The sequence below is a fragment of the Mchenga conophoros genome, linkage group LG14 (genome assembly GCF_057382185.1).
Source record: "Mchenga conophoros isolate Kocher_MC1m ecotype Shallow Benthic linkage group LG14, M_conophoros_male_GT1.1, whole genome shotgun sequence".
NCBI classification, from domain to species: Eukaryota; Metazoa; Chordata; class Actinopteri; order Cichliformes; family Cichlidae; genus Mchenga; species Mchenga conophoros.
The window spans coordinates 23,057,389-23,071,997 of record NC_140539.1 but is presented as its reverse complement, the minus strand read 5'-3'; the positions used below and the strand labels follow the sequence as shown (position 1 = coordinate 23,071,997).

Genomic DNA, 14,609 nt, shown 5'->3' with positions numbered 1-14,609 from the left:
ATGAGCAGGGTGAGTAAAAGGTGAAAACAGATTTTAGGCAGATATGAATAAATGAAGTATAGAGAAGAGAGACCGAGTCAGATGTGAAGGCATAGAGAGGATATGGGCAGACAGACAGTTTTGAAGATTCAGGGGCATCTCGAGGACATGGAGTGGGAGAGTGAGTGGTGCAAAGGGAGAAGAGGTGAAATGAGAAAAACAGTGAAGAGATAAAAAAGACTGTGTTAGACTGGGCATGGTTCAGAATCTATCATTTTCAGCTGACAGTCTGATTGGTAAACTAGTGGTCCAACTGACTGTGAGACTGTTGGATCAAAAACATGATTTCTTGAGTCTTTCATCTAAGCCTTCACTCCCAAAAGCTTCTGCAGCCCGGCTTACTAGCCCACTACCCACTCTGCAGCCGCCTGTGCCCCCTACCAACCCCTCCACTCCACCCTACCCTGCCCTGCTAAAACCAGCCCATAATAGCTGCTCTAATTAGAGCCCCATCCACAGGGGGAAGAAGAGTGTTACCATGGATACCGGCAGAGGTGATGGTGGTGGTTTGGAGTGGGGGATGAAGTAGAGGTTGTTGTTGGTGGAGGTGGGGGGGACTACAGCTGAGACATCTGGGGGATTTAATCTGGGCCTCGTTAAAATTCATCTAATTAAATCAAAGACATGACAAGCACACATTCATACAAGCACATACCTAAACCCGGCAAACGTATGCATGCACGCAAATGTGCCTGTATACTCACATGTGCAAGTATGCACAGACCACTGAGCCACACAAATTTCACACATCATGCCAATGTCAAACAGACACACACACACACACACACACACACACACACACACACACACACACACACACACACACACACACACACACACACTGCACGCTTATACTCGACAACATCCTAAAACAAACACATTGTTCTGTTGCAGCTGAGAGCAGAGACAAACATACAGGGTGACATGCAGAATACACACTCATAGTCATCTCTCTCACACACACACAGACACACACACACATATATATATATATATATATATATATATATATATATATATATATATATATATATATATATATATACATGCATGAGTATGATATGCACACACACAAATCGTATATAATAGCTCTCCTGCTCTATGTAATTGCTGAGTGGTTGAGAGCTCACACTAGGCCACTCCGCCCCTTAATCAGGGGTTATTAGAGGCAATGCATACAGCATTGTTCTGTCTTCTCCCTCTGCTTCACTCACACCATCTTGCTCTTAACCAGTTTTGCTCCCCAACATGTCTCTTACAATCACTCTCATTAGCATTCATAATTTCTTTTTTTTTTGACACAGTAAAACAAAGTCAGATTACTATAAATTCTGGTTCTATATAATCTTGCTTGTAGCATATTCATCTCTTTTCCCTTTACAGAATTTACATCACTGAGAGAAGATTATGTGCATTCTCATGTCATAATGCCTCTACTGTATGCAGCTACCCAAAAACAGATACCGACCAGCAGCTACTGTTTCAAAGCTGTGACCTCTGTGACTTACCTTTGACAGTAACATAAACAGTCTGTGTGATAAAGAGCTGCGGTTGGATGAGCACGCTACAGACATAGGCCCCCTCGTCCATCCCTTTCTGAACATCGCTGAGCTTTAGAGTCCCGTTCTCATACACCACCTGGACAGACATCAGCAGTATTGAAGTTAAATAAGAGGATGCTCATACATATGAGACATACTTGCTTTGCAAATTAATTTATTTCCAATTTTTAAGGATTTTCAAGATTCCATACAGGTTTTTTTTTCTGTACACTACTAAATCAAATAGGACCAAAACAGTGTAATGTAACAGGCCTGTATCATACAATAAAAAGTAACAGCGATGCCACTGATCATTAAGTCAGTGTTTCAGACAGCAAAATCCCTTTTTATGGTTAAACACTTGCTTAAGCTTTCATTATAAAATGGATGTATGAAGATCACCTGCTCTATGCAGAGCCACACTGTCTAAAAATAAATTAACAATTTTAATATATATACATATACATTTTTGTAATTTTGTCCAGCTATGTTATTCTAAGTTATGAGATTCATTATGTTTTTTTTTTACAGTAAATATACAATATTTCTAAATAACAGCTGTTAAACGACAAGAACACAAGCCTCTTATGGATAATCTATACACACAGTGAGAAATATGTGTATAGATTAAATGCTTTATAGTGCTGTATGAAAAACCAATACCAAGATATATTTTTATTCATGTTATTCATTTATTTTGGAGCAGAAATGGAGAGCACTAACTCTACCTGGCGATGGTTGTCAGGCAGTAGAAGTCCCTCCTTGTACCAGTTTATTGAGTAATAAGGGTACCCAATCACACGGCAGTTTATGAAAGTGTTTCTTCCTGCTACGGCGGTGATATTCTTCATTGGCCGAATCCTTGGAGGACCTGATGGAGAGAGCAAGCAAATGGGGAGAGAAATGGAAAAACAGAAAGAGAGATGGGTTGATCAAAAAGAAGAGAGGAGGAAAAAAGAAGTGTATTAATTGACGGTGTCAGAAGCAGGTCACGGGAATTTTAGGAATAACGGGGAGGGTGGTAGGGGAAGGCTAGTGGACAGAAGAGGAGAGAAGCTTGCAGAGGAGAGGGAGAAAGAGAGGTTAAAATGGCCTGCCTTAGTGTTAAGTTTCTTTTCTGGTGGAAACAGTTTCTCACCCACCCTCAGATGTTTTCTCTGGAAAATATATTAACCTCATTTCTCACCGATGTGGGATCTTAAGGAATTTTTTTAGGTTTATGGAGATTACATATACTAAGACGTTTACTAAAATAACCTTATAAACATGAACTACATTTTTTTTTCAGGTTTAGGCGGGGCATAAATTGGATAAAAGTGGCTCATGTCTTTCTACTTTTGATAATTTGCACTGTTTCTTTTAGGAGCAAACGGAAACTAGAAGAAGAAAACACCAACGTTCATGTTGTTGTTTACAGGTCAGACTGGGCTAGAGATGATAATTTTATTTAATGCTACTGACATTTAAACACACCGGGATTTAATATAATTGACTGCATGACATCTCTAAAAAGAGAGCGTGAAATACAGAGAAAGGGAAAGTGAGTGGGTGAAACCAATGGAAAAAAACCCCCTGCTAAAATGACACTTGACTTTATTCTGTACTTCATTTTGTGAGAAGATAGCACTTTTACATGCCCAGTAATAACAGAGTTTTCATTCATGCTGACCAACCAATTCTGACGGTTTCAAAGCAAATCTTTGGGTGTAAAAACCCTCCCTTGTTTGTGTCAGTGTCTGAAATGCGCTTTATCTTTTCCACAGTTCTAAATTTTGACAAACTTGTTATTAAAATGTTGTGGTCCAATAGTGACCACAACAAGCAACTAGTAAAAAGCTCAACTACCTCAGTATAAAGTCTTGCCAAGAGGCAGAGAAAGGCTGAGGACAGGTAGACAGGCAGTCAGGCCGACACAAAATGTGTTTCTGTTTAGCATCATTGGAAGACACTGTGAGCTATCACTCAATCATCTGTCACTTCTTTGTTGACCTCCTCGCCACTGTTCGTCTTGTATCTTTGTTTTTGTCTCTCCTTCCCGTCCCCCTACCTCTCACTTCCCTCTGTCTCTCTCCCCTCCCTTTCGCAGTATGTGCCAACCTTTGAAGTCGCAGCTCTGACGAGTCAAAGATGTATTATTCAGCAACACCATCACACACAAACACAGATACCGTGTTTGTGTGACACGCGTGTGCTCAACTATGTCTGTGTGGCTCAGAATGCTTGCTGTGGGTCCCTCGCTGAATGAGATAAGTTGGGCGTATCACATTTGAGTGAGTGGATAAGCATAGCGCTGTGCTGCTGTTTCATTTCTGAATGTCTGTGTCCATGTACGCGTCGTGGCTGTATTTGTGTCAGTTTGTGTTGCATGTGGGCTTGAAACTCTCTGGCAGCGGGGCTCATTCTCACTCCAATGATCGTTCTGGCATGTCTGCTTCGGGCAGACTCACATGTCACAACTACACATCTCACCAATGGACAATGAAAGCAGAGAGAGTGTGTGTGTGTGAGAGAGAGGGAGATGGAGACAGTGATACAGCCCTGTTCAGTGGTGTCACTCCTCATTCTTGTTATCTCAGACGACAGTGACATCACCTGTCCTGTCACCAGAGTTTACCATCACTCCCTCAACATACATTGCCACTCCCCTTCTCTTATTCTTCTCCCATTTCAAGTACTCTGCCTCACCTACATCTCTGTCTTTCTGTGCCTTCTTAGGTTTCTTCGTTCAAGTCTCAGATTACCTTAATGTCACGTCCTCTCCATTAACAACTCACAGTATAAAGCTGGAAAGTTTCCATTTGAATATTCTATCTCCCTGCAAGCATGCATATGTGTGTACATATTGATGTGAATATAATTAGATAAACTTGATGGATGACTTGGTGTATTTGTCTTATCTATGCATGAGTTTACACCAGCACATATGCAGCTGGAGGACCCAAACTGCACAGCAAAGAAGACAGAACGAGACAGAGTATAAGGGCTAGTGAAGAAAAAATACACTCCCTTGTAAGATTAATGTGTAGATAGAAAGATGGACAAACAACCAAAAATAAATAAATTTAAAAAAGGAAAAAAGGAAATTTTGAAAATATACATATATACGAGGAAGCAAAACACATACAGAGAAAGAGGGAGAGATATAGAAGGGTACAGGAGAGGGTGGGGTAGGGGTCAGGCTATGAGAAGCCTCCGTATGACTGATATTGAAAAGTAGACAGGCACCTCTTACGTTTATGCGCGCTTGGTACTCAGCACTACCGGCTGAGTTTCGTGCGGCGCACCGATACACTCCACCATCACGAATCTGTGGGTTGCTGACGTTCACGTGGCTCACGGTGCTGCCGTCAGACAGGGTGTACTGACTGGCTCTGACACGCGACAGATCTCTGGCCACAGGCTCGTCATCCAAGGTCCAAGTGATGGTGGGTGGAGGCGCTCCTTTGGCAGCACACATCAGGGAAAACGGTTCACCCGGGACAACCACCCTCTCACTGAAGGAGGCAACAATACGGGGTGTGCCATCTGGAAACAATCACAAGAGATGTGAAGTGTGAATTTGGAGGAAAAATGTTACTTTTGCTCCTCTCTAAGCTAATTTCCCGAGTTCAATCTTTAAGCCCACTCTCTTCTGATTTGCCCCTAGCAAAGAGAATTTGAACAGCAGGTAGGCGGGGCTTCTGTGTTTGTAGCCAGAGGTGTGTCCCTGAGATGACCCTATTAACAAGTTCCTCTTTCGCTGACAGAGCAACAAAGTCTTTAGAGCAGAATGAAGCCTGTGCTGTTGGCTCACATATACTACTTGTAAAAATATTGTGCCATTATATTTTGCTAGGAAAACGGGAAAGGGGTGGGGGGCAGTGGAAACACAGTGTATACAAGAACAACAGAGTCAACATCTGATATGACCACCTTTACTCCTCAACACAGCATGAACTCTCTTAGGCAAGCCCATTCTGTCACCCATTCTCTGGGTCAGTAATGTTGAGGTCTGAGCTCTGGGGAGGCCAATCCACGACTGAAAGTGTTCCACTCTGTGTTTTTCTATTCAGACATTTTATTGCATTAGCAGCTTGTTTGGGATCAGTGCAGAAAAATCAAGACACCTTCCAGATGATATTGCATGGCGGATCAAATTCTGATGGCACTTTTCTGCATTCATAATTTCATCAATTTGACAAGATGCCCAACACCACTGGCTGAAAATGCAACTCCACACCATAAATCCTCCACCGTGTTTCACAAATGGCTGGTACCTGGTACCTCTTTTCTGATTTCATCAAATAAATTTGGAAAATAACTTTAACAGAAATGTCAAACTTGGATTAATCCCTCCATAAGACCTGTTGCCACTGCTTTTTAGTCCAGTTCTTGTGGAATACCTCAGCCTTTTCTCCCTGTCTCCCTCCCTTAAGAACAGCTTCTTGACAGCCACCTTTCCACTGAGACCATTTCTGATGAGGCTTTGGCAAAAAGTATATGGATCAACTAAAGGGCCAGATGCATCTCTCAGGTCCTATGTCATGTCTTTGCTGGATTTTTTTTTCTTATTTCATAAGAACATGGTTTTCAAGTCTTGTTCATCTGCTGTAAACAGTTTTCCGAGCCTGCCACTTCTTCTTTTATAACCCACTTTCAGTCCAGTTTCACATTGCACACCATACAAAAATATGACACTTTTTCTATGCTGTTATTTTTGAGCCTCTATTCTGAGCGCACATAAAAATTTTTTGCAAGTGCAAATGTTGCATTTTGAGGATACAATTATTTTGAGCAAAGAAACGCTTAATTTGAGCCAACAAAATTCATTGCTTGGGCAAGAAATGTATTTCAGTGTTTGCTATTATCCATATACACACAATAACAGTCCTCTCACTCAGTTGTTGGCGTTGCTCTTGCTCAGATCTCTGCTCTGTGTGCTGACGGACATCTGCAGACCTGCTCAGCGGAAAATGGCTTAACCCAAACATACAAAACACATTCTTCTGAAAATGGCCAGGTACAAGAACTGGTCTGAATATGGATGAAAACGCAGCAAACAAATCTTGAACAACTGTTGCTCAAGACCACTTACAAAAAAATAAAAATTTCAAGTCGGGCTCCTTGTAAGGAAAATATAGGGAAATAAGGAGTAGCTCAGGACTTTGTGCAGTACTCTACGTTGAGATGATTAGCTGGTTACTCCAACATTTATGGAGGAAGGCAAAGTAGACTTGTTTGGGAAAAATATGGATATGTCTTCATGCTTAAGTTGGAATGATTACTTTCTTTGACTTTCTGTAAGAGAGCGATTTGATAAAAACTAAAATGATATATTCCGATTTCCTAGGATTAAGTATGGTTGTGGTTGGGCTGGGATGGTCAACAATGACTGCTTAGACTTCAGAGGGTTAATATGAGTATAGACCACTGTAACAGTATATGCATAATAGTAATCAACAAAAAGCTGTTTGTTGTTTATTATTTTTTCCTTTTCTATATGTGAACAGTTTTGAGTAATAGACATAGACAATTTCTTACAAATATTAGAAGCATAATTTTCCATACCTTCTAGGAGAATGATGGAGAAGTCCTGGGCAGTCTGGCCTTTGCGTGTGGCAAAGCACTGGTAAGCACCCGAGTGTCTTTTTTGTGCAGCAGAAATGAACAGCGTCTCATTGTGAGCACCCTGGATGGAAAAGTGCTGATCAGGCAAAACAGGTTCTGTGTTGCGGTACCAGGACACCATATAGTGAGGAGAACCTTGAACAGCACAGGAGAGGATGACTGTACTGCTGATCCCTGTCTTCAGATTTTTGGGAGACAAGGTAACCCGCAGTGGCTCTAAAGGTGGTAGAAGGAACAGGCAAGACAAAGTAAATTAAAAAATAAAAAGGGATGAAGCGGTAAGCAGCAAGCAAGCACAGAAGCCAGTTGCTACCCAAATATTGAAGGTACAAAAACTGGTGCGTGTCCCTCGGGCACTAAAAAGTGTATTATTTGCATTGTTGCGCAAGAGCAATTTTTATTGAGCTATTCTGTGCTGTTCAACACAAATAACATGTTGGTATAATAAGTCTGTGCTTTCTGTATGTATATCATTTTTTCTGACTTTTTGTGTTTGTGTGTGCGCGCACGCTCTAAGCAGCGAGGAAAACCGAGACAGAAAGACGAAAAGGGGAGAAAATGTCAGTGAGCAATAAAGCAGCTGGTGTTAGGTGCTGGAGGCTGCTGAATGTGTGTGAACATGTGTGTCTCTGTGACAATGAATGTGTAAGACTTTCTTCATGGGCACTGAGTGTATATACTGTATGCTTGTCCAAATTTGTGTGTGTGTGTCCCACCTTGCATGCCCTGTCACTTGAGGTTTGTAGGCTGTGCAATGATGTGCCCTGTGGCCAGTGTACTCAGCGTCCACTAACTCGTCTCAAGCCACCCTCAAATTTCATCTCTTATCTTTACCAACTCCATAACCTCCTCTAAGTGTTCTGTGTCTTCTATGTGTGTCACCTTTTAACATCTCTTATATTAACATTAATGTTATTGTATATATTCCATAACCTTCTCCTCTCTCTCACACACCCATCGGAAAATGGAGCGACAGGCCTGCATGACCACTGTTCTCTGTCACTGTGGAGACGCTTCACTGCGGTTTGAGAACACAGTGGGGGAGCAAGCCATCCTTAAATATCAAGCTCATGCTCGACCTAGACGAGGGTGGCCACGGCAGAACCGACAGAGCTTAAAAAATGTCTCTATTGCGGTTTGTGTCCTGATGTCACATTTACTACTTCTGCCTATTGCACTCAGTTGCTATTTGAGGGGAACACTGGAGGACAGGAGAGGCAAATTAAAAATTTACCCACCTATCACGTTGAGGTGACCCGTCACCTCTTTGGAGCCAAAGCTGTTGGTGACCTCACAGATGTAGTTGCCGCTATCCTCGAGTCTCAAGTCTGAAATGGTGAGACCAGTGATGCGCCGTGTCCAGCGCGAGTCTGCTGGTAATGGTCGACCATCCTTTAGCCAACGGATGGTCGGGTTTGGATATCCAGAGGCGATGCAGGGCAGCTCCACATTATGCCCCACCTGCACCTCACTGGACTGGAAACTGTCCAGCACTGACGGGGTGGACTCCGTAGGGTCTGTAGGTTATAAAGGTCACAAAAAGGTTTTATTGATTTCAAACACCAAAAATCTCAAAAACTAAAACTTAAACACAAGTCTCTTTTTCATAGAGTAAATTGTTGCTTACCCAAAACAGAGAGCCTGGCTCCGTTGCTCTGACGAGTCTCTCCACTGTACTTGTGCTTTGTGATGCAGCGGTAGGTGGAAAGGGCATCTTCCTTCTGCACTTCTGAGATGTACAGCGCGCCAAATGAGGTCAGGAAGAATCGATTGCCTGTAGAGGAGAGCAGAACAGGAGCGGGTCAAAAAAACATACATGCTGTTTATGTATGTCCTGTTTTATCTTTCGTAGGGCTAAATAATAACAGCATGTTTTCCATTTGATCATTTAATTACACATGTATAAGTTCTCAAGATTCACAAAGGTAACCCTATAAGCACTATATGGACAAGTATCGGATCCCAACTCTTAGTCTTTGAAGTCGATGTTTTCAGTCCCATTGCCACTGCACAGCAGTCTATCTTTAAAAACGTTTTTGTGAAGGAACGGGTTGTTCCAAAGAGCTCACTGAATTTGAGTGTGGCACTGTAATAGGATGCCACAGTCCAAACAAGTCGGTTTTCCACCCTAGATTTTCCATGATCAACTGTGAGTGGTATTATTGTAAAGTGGAAGTGTTTAGGAAGCACTTCAAAGTGTCAGGCTGCATTCAATTACAGTGTAGACAAAGTATTTAAAAGTCACCAAATCAATAACTGCAGAGATCCAAACCTGCTCTGGCATTAACATCAGCATTAAAAACTTTGCACTAGCAGCTTCATGCCAAGGGTTTTAATGGCTGAGCAGCTCCTGTAGGTGTTAAGGGTAGGTGGCCCAGAGCTTTTGTTCATATAGCATATGTGCGCTGCTGAAGAGTTGGGGCTACTAGCTTCACCAACACTGAGCATATTTGTAAGGAAAAAAATCACAGTTTTTGGAAGATAAAAAGCACTTCTATAATATACATGTCATCAAAAGACCCGAACACTTGTGAGATGTACACAACGGGAAAAAGACATTTGAGAGGAACAAGAAAGAGAAAAGAGAGTGGGGAGTTATTGTAAGCGTTAATAATTGATGTGTCGGTGCGTGTTATGGTAACAGCAGATTAGCGTCATTTTCATGTCACATCAGTGACTGCTTGGACTGGCTGTGATTTATCTGCATGTCAATAGACAGAGTATCTGCACATGTGTGTATGTGAGAGAGAAGAAAAAGAGAAGGAAGGAAAGGAGATGAGGAGAGTGTATTTCAGTGTTTCATTCTTTCCGCTTCTCTGAGTCTTTTTGTATTCTGTTCCCCCCAAAGGGTTATTTTAGACAGTGTGCACTTCAGAGTTTGTAGTAGATTGCAGATTGTTTGGTTATGTGAATGCTATTACAGTGTGTGTGCGTGCGTTTGTGCAAGTGTCTGTGTGTGTGAGAGTGTATGTGAGTGTAAGAACATGGTGACTGTTGTTTGCCGTACACGATGTTTCAATATCTCTTTGCAGTGTTGACAAGAGAGAGCTTTAGTAAAATGCAGGTGCATTGAATAGTTGAATACTAGAAATATGTGCCAAGCACAAAAAACACTCTTACTCACTCACACACACACACATGCTCCAAGCAATAGGTCAGCGCCTAGTCGTAGCACAGCATTATTATTGTTTTTTAGGGGTTTTTTTTAGAAACTTTTAGGGTGCAAGCAAATCAGTTGGTTTATGGAAAACAGCTAATGTAGTGTTAAAACTTTATTGCTACTGTTTGTTTTTTAAACACTTAAATTGTAAAGTTTTAATCAGGAACATAGCTAATAATCATTTTATTGACAAGATGATTTAAATGATTATTTGTTTACATTTTTATTCCTTTATTGTGGCTGGCAAATGGTGAAAAACTGTGTATAATACGTATATGCATATGTTTACTGTGTATTAAGTATCAATAACCAGCTTTGTATCTGTCTATGTGTGTGTGAGTGTGTGTGTCTCCTACCACAATGTGTGCAACAAAATCAATGCATTTTATGGCTGCACAAGTCCATCCAAAGGAGATTTATAAAACAGAGAAGACTGACCTGGCTTTCTGCCACACACACACTAACAAGACTGAGATATGGCGGAGAGTCGCGGCTGTACTTCTTCACCACAGTCACACCTTGGCATTAATCTTTGGTAATAAATACAGTCCATGGGGCCTGTTTGCAATTGTCCATCAATTCTTTTTTGTTATCTTGATTGTTAACACAGTTTAAAAACATAAGTTAAACACGGCTCACAGACTTGTCAACAAACATTTTGTTAGAGTTGTTGAAGTCTACAAGAAGACTCAGATGACGTTTTAACTTGTTTGGTGTATTTATTCATTATTTGATGAGCTATATTCACCTGGATGAAATCTGATCACAGTACCTTCCATTACAACTCAGAGCACTTTGTGTTTTTTACATAGAACAAATTCCTTTTACAAAGACTTTTTCTTCTTTAGGCCTCAGTCTCACATATCTAGAGACGTGTCAGTGACCCTCTCCAACCTCTGGTCAGTAGGTAAGGTGTATTCCCTGATGCTTACTAGCATATCACTATGGCCGCCCTTAGTTTTCATGCAAGATGCTCCCTTGCCCAAAAACACTCGATCAAAGCAATCTGCTACAATAAAGACTGCTGCAAATGCAAGTAGGTGCACAGCAGCAGTCTTTGCAAACAATTTCACCTAGCAACTGACAGCAACTTCCAGGACTACTTGCCTGTGTGTCTGGGGCCTTATACACTGTCATCCAATTACAGATTGTTTGTCAATACCAGGCATAAATTGAGTGATTTATTTAAGGCAGTTAATTCTAAAACAGGATTTAATGCATTTGAACTAATCGTGAAAGAGGCATTACAAAATCTTTGTGTGTCTGTGACTAAGCTGTCAGAGTTCTGAATATGCATACACACGGCAGTGTCATCTTGTGCATCTGCATGGATATATGAAGTTCACACACGCGTGTTTTCATGTGAGTCAGACTGTTGTGCTGAGTGCTAAGCGACGTAAGCTATAATTTCCAAGCCTGCCCTTTTGTTCCAACCTAGGTATTAAGCCTTACAGGATAATATGCACTTGGTGAGTAGAACCCTGTATAACACACTGCTACACCCTGTCACAACATGCCTGGAGAGAGGAAGACAGACCAGAGGGGGGTGACGGGAGGGAAGAGTGGTGGGTAGAGTAAGAAATGGCTAAGAATGGAGGAAAGGAAAGTGATGCAGGGGACCTTAATGAAAAGGAGCTTGTCACTGCTGACTGTGAAGGAAACTTATGCCAGCCTTCTCACTATTTTTCTATACTCTGTTCTTATCTTGTGTTTTTTTCTCTCTTGTTCAAACTGCATAAGGATCCAAGGAAAAGAATTCATCCTGCGTCATTTTTTTTCTGTGTAACCGATTAATTTATTCTGTAAATTAATAAATATCATTAAATGTTACATTAAAGCTGTGGCTACAACTGTAGCTTGCCTCCACCAGTGTGTGAATGTGAGAGTGAATGAATAGTGGAATTGTAAAGTGCTTTGAGGGTCTCGAAAAGCGCTATATAAATGCAATCCATTATTATTATTATTATTATTATTATTATTATTATTATTATTATTATTATTATTATTATTATTAAACATCAAATTTCACCAAACCAAAATAATAATTAGAAATTAACATAGAAAAAAATCATAAAGTCAGTAAAATGCATATTTTACACTAACTATAGATTGTTTTAGCAGTAATGATGAACAGTATTTTCTATTCTTATTAATATGCAGACATTTTCTATGTTTTAAAAACTATTTAGAAAAACAAAAAAACCTTCAAAACCTGAAGTGACTTTAAACAGAAAAAACCTCAAGGACATATACAGGATGCTAACAGATGGCTTTTTTGAGAAGCCTAATTTACCTTTTAATCCCCTTAGATGTCCAGCTGTAGCATCTTCCATAAGTAGGGCTGCAGTGGTATACCAGATTAAAAGCGGACATGGTATAAAAACTGAAAGTTATCATTCACTATGCATCTTATTATTAATATGCTTTTTCAAGCCAACCTGCATGCACATATCTTCTTTCCTTTTCAACTGCCTTCCAGTCATGGTCATTGTAGCTGGTAGCATTAAAAAAGATTTTTTTTATATACATGGTGATCATGGCTGACATTTGGTCCTTCAATGCTGTGATTTAAATGCGTATCCAGTGTGTAAAATTAAGATAAAAACAGAAAATGTAAAAAAAAACATGCCCTATTTTCCCCTTGACTGCACTGACCAAAGCTTTCTACCACTCTTCCTCTTCTTTCACTACTGATATTTAATTTCTAGCCACTCTCTGCTTCCCTGCTGTCTTTGGAGATGTGACACACCTAAAACAGGCAGCGACGGCGAGAGGCAGTGTAGTAGCGGAAGGGTCTGGACCTACAGGGAGGAAGACGGCAGATGGAGATTGATGGAGGGAGAGATAGGGAGATAAAGAGAAACATGCCGCTGGGAGTGACACAGGAGGGAGTGAGAGTGAGAAGGATGAGGGGCCTACAGGCCTGAGAGCCATACATGGGTAAAAACAATTCTTCTACATCTTTCTCCATCTCCCGTTCTCTCTCTCCCTCCTTGCAAGCCTCTCCTTGTGGGAGAGGAGATCAATTCTCGTCTAGTCTGCCTACGCCTCCAGGAGTTTGTTGATGTTGTTTTTGAGTGTGTGTTTGTATGTGCTTCTGTGTCTGTATTTTATTTATTTATTTTACTGTAGGAAGCTGGATGAGAATTTTGAGGTCTATCCTACACCCAAGGGAGGTGCAAAATCCTCTCACTTCCTCCTTGTTTTCCAACCTTTTCTTCCCTTTTTTTGCTCTTTTTTCCCTTTTTCTGCCTTCTGCATGGCATCTATTCTCCATCCCCAGTCTCTCTTCCACTCATTTCCCCTCTGCCCTCCACCTCTTTCTGTCTCTGCCTTTTTCCCTCTTAGTCTGTGCTCCTCTCTTTCAGGGGGGTCTGTAAGTAATGGAATCAGTTCAGCTGATCAGCCTGAGGCATCAAGTCAAGCCAAGTGCAGAAGCTGCTGCTAGATCTCTGTGTGAGCGTATGCGCACGTATGCCAAAAATTCCACAGGCAGACACATACATGCAAATAACGAGATGCTGAGACAGGGGGGGCAATGAAAAAAGGATTAAGGAGCCCTGGAGCATCACTTGTCTTCCCCAAAGTTCCCCTAGAGAGAGGACACTCCTCTTTTTTTTAAGATATAGTGAAAAGGGGAGAGGAGTTGGAGGCAGAAGATGAAGGGATGTAGGAAAGGTGATGCTAAATATATTCCAGTAGTATATGGCTGCCATTTTCAACAAATTATTGTCAAATAGAGGAGGAAGGAACGGTAGCATAAGAGCTCATAAAAAAGGAAAGCAGTGAAGAAAAAAATGATAATGTTAATGTAGTGATGTTGTAGCCACAGGGGAGGCTCGGAGAAGGAGACGAACAGATCAGATATGAAAAAAAAGATTAAAAAGTACCTAAGAAAAGATATACATATTTTGAGATGTTGACTAGACCAAGGAGATGAGGAAAAGATAGAAACAGATAAAATGGTTCAGGAAAAAGAAAAAAAAAGTGACTCGGAGAGATACAGAGCGAGAGAGGAAATGGCGTAAGTAAAGGGGTTTGTTCTTGGTGCTGCCATGCAAATGAAAGCGGCGCTGCAGCAATGCTAACTAACAGCAATTCACACTGTTGGACTCATCACTTATTAATGCTCCACAGCTCCCCCCTCCCTCTCATCTCTTTCTCTCTCCCTCTCTTTACCCATTCCCCTGTCCCCTGCTCTCGCCAGGATCTCTCTTTTTTGTTCACTCTCTCGCTCGCTGTTGCTAGGGCCCGTGCACTCA

The 14,609-nt window shown here is 41.2% G+C and overlaps 1 protein-coding gene across 1 annotated transcript in view; it reads right to left on the bottom strand.

Annotated features, from left to right (window-relative positions):
- The window catches only part of dscaml1 (Down syndrome cell adhesion molecule like 1), a 98,865-nt gene that overhangs the window by 29,728 nt on the left and 54,528 nt on the right, over positions 1–14,609 (bottom strand). The window contains exons 4-9 of the mRNA XM_085243445.1: positions 8,815–8,961; positions 8,426–8,704; positions 7,128–7,403; positions 4,806–5,105; positions 2,309–2,451; positions 1,548–1,677 (exon numbers count right to left, since the gene is read on the bottom strand). Coding sequence (XP_085099571.1) covers positions 1,548–1,677; positions 2,309–2,451; positions 4,806–5,105; positions 7,128–7,403; positions 8,426–8,704; positions 8,815–8,961 — 1,275 coding nt within the window. The remainder of the gene's footprint in view (positions 1–1,547; positions 1,678–2,308; positions 2,452–4,805; positions 5,106–7,127; positions 7,404–8,425; positions 8,705–8,814; positions 8,962–14,609) is intronic.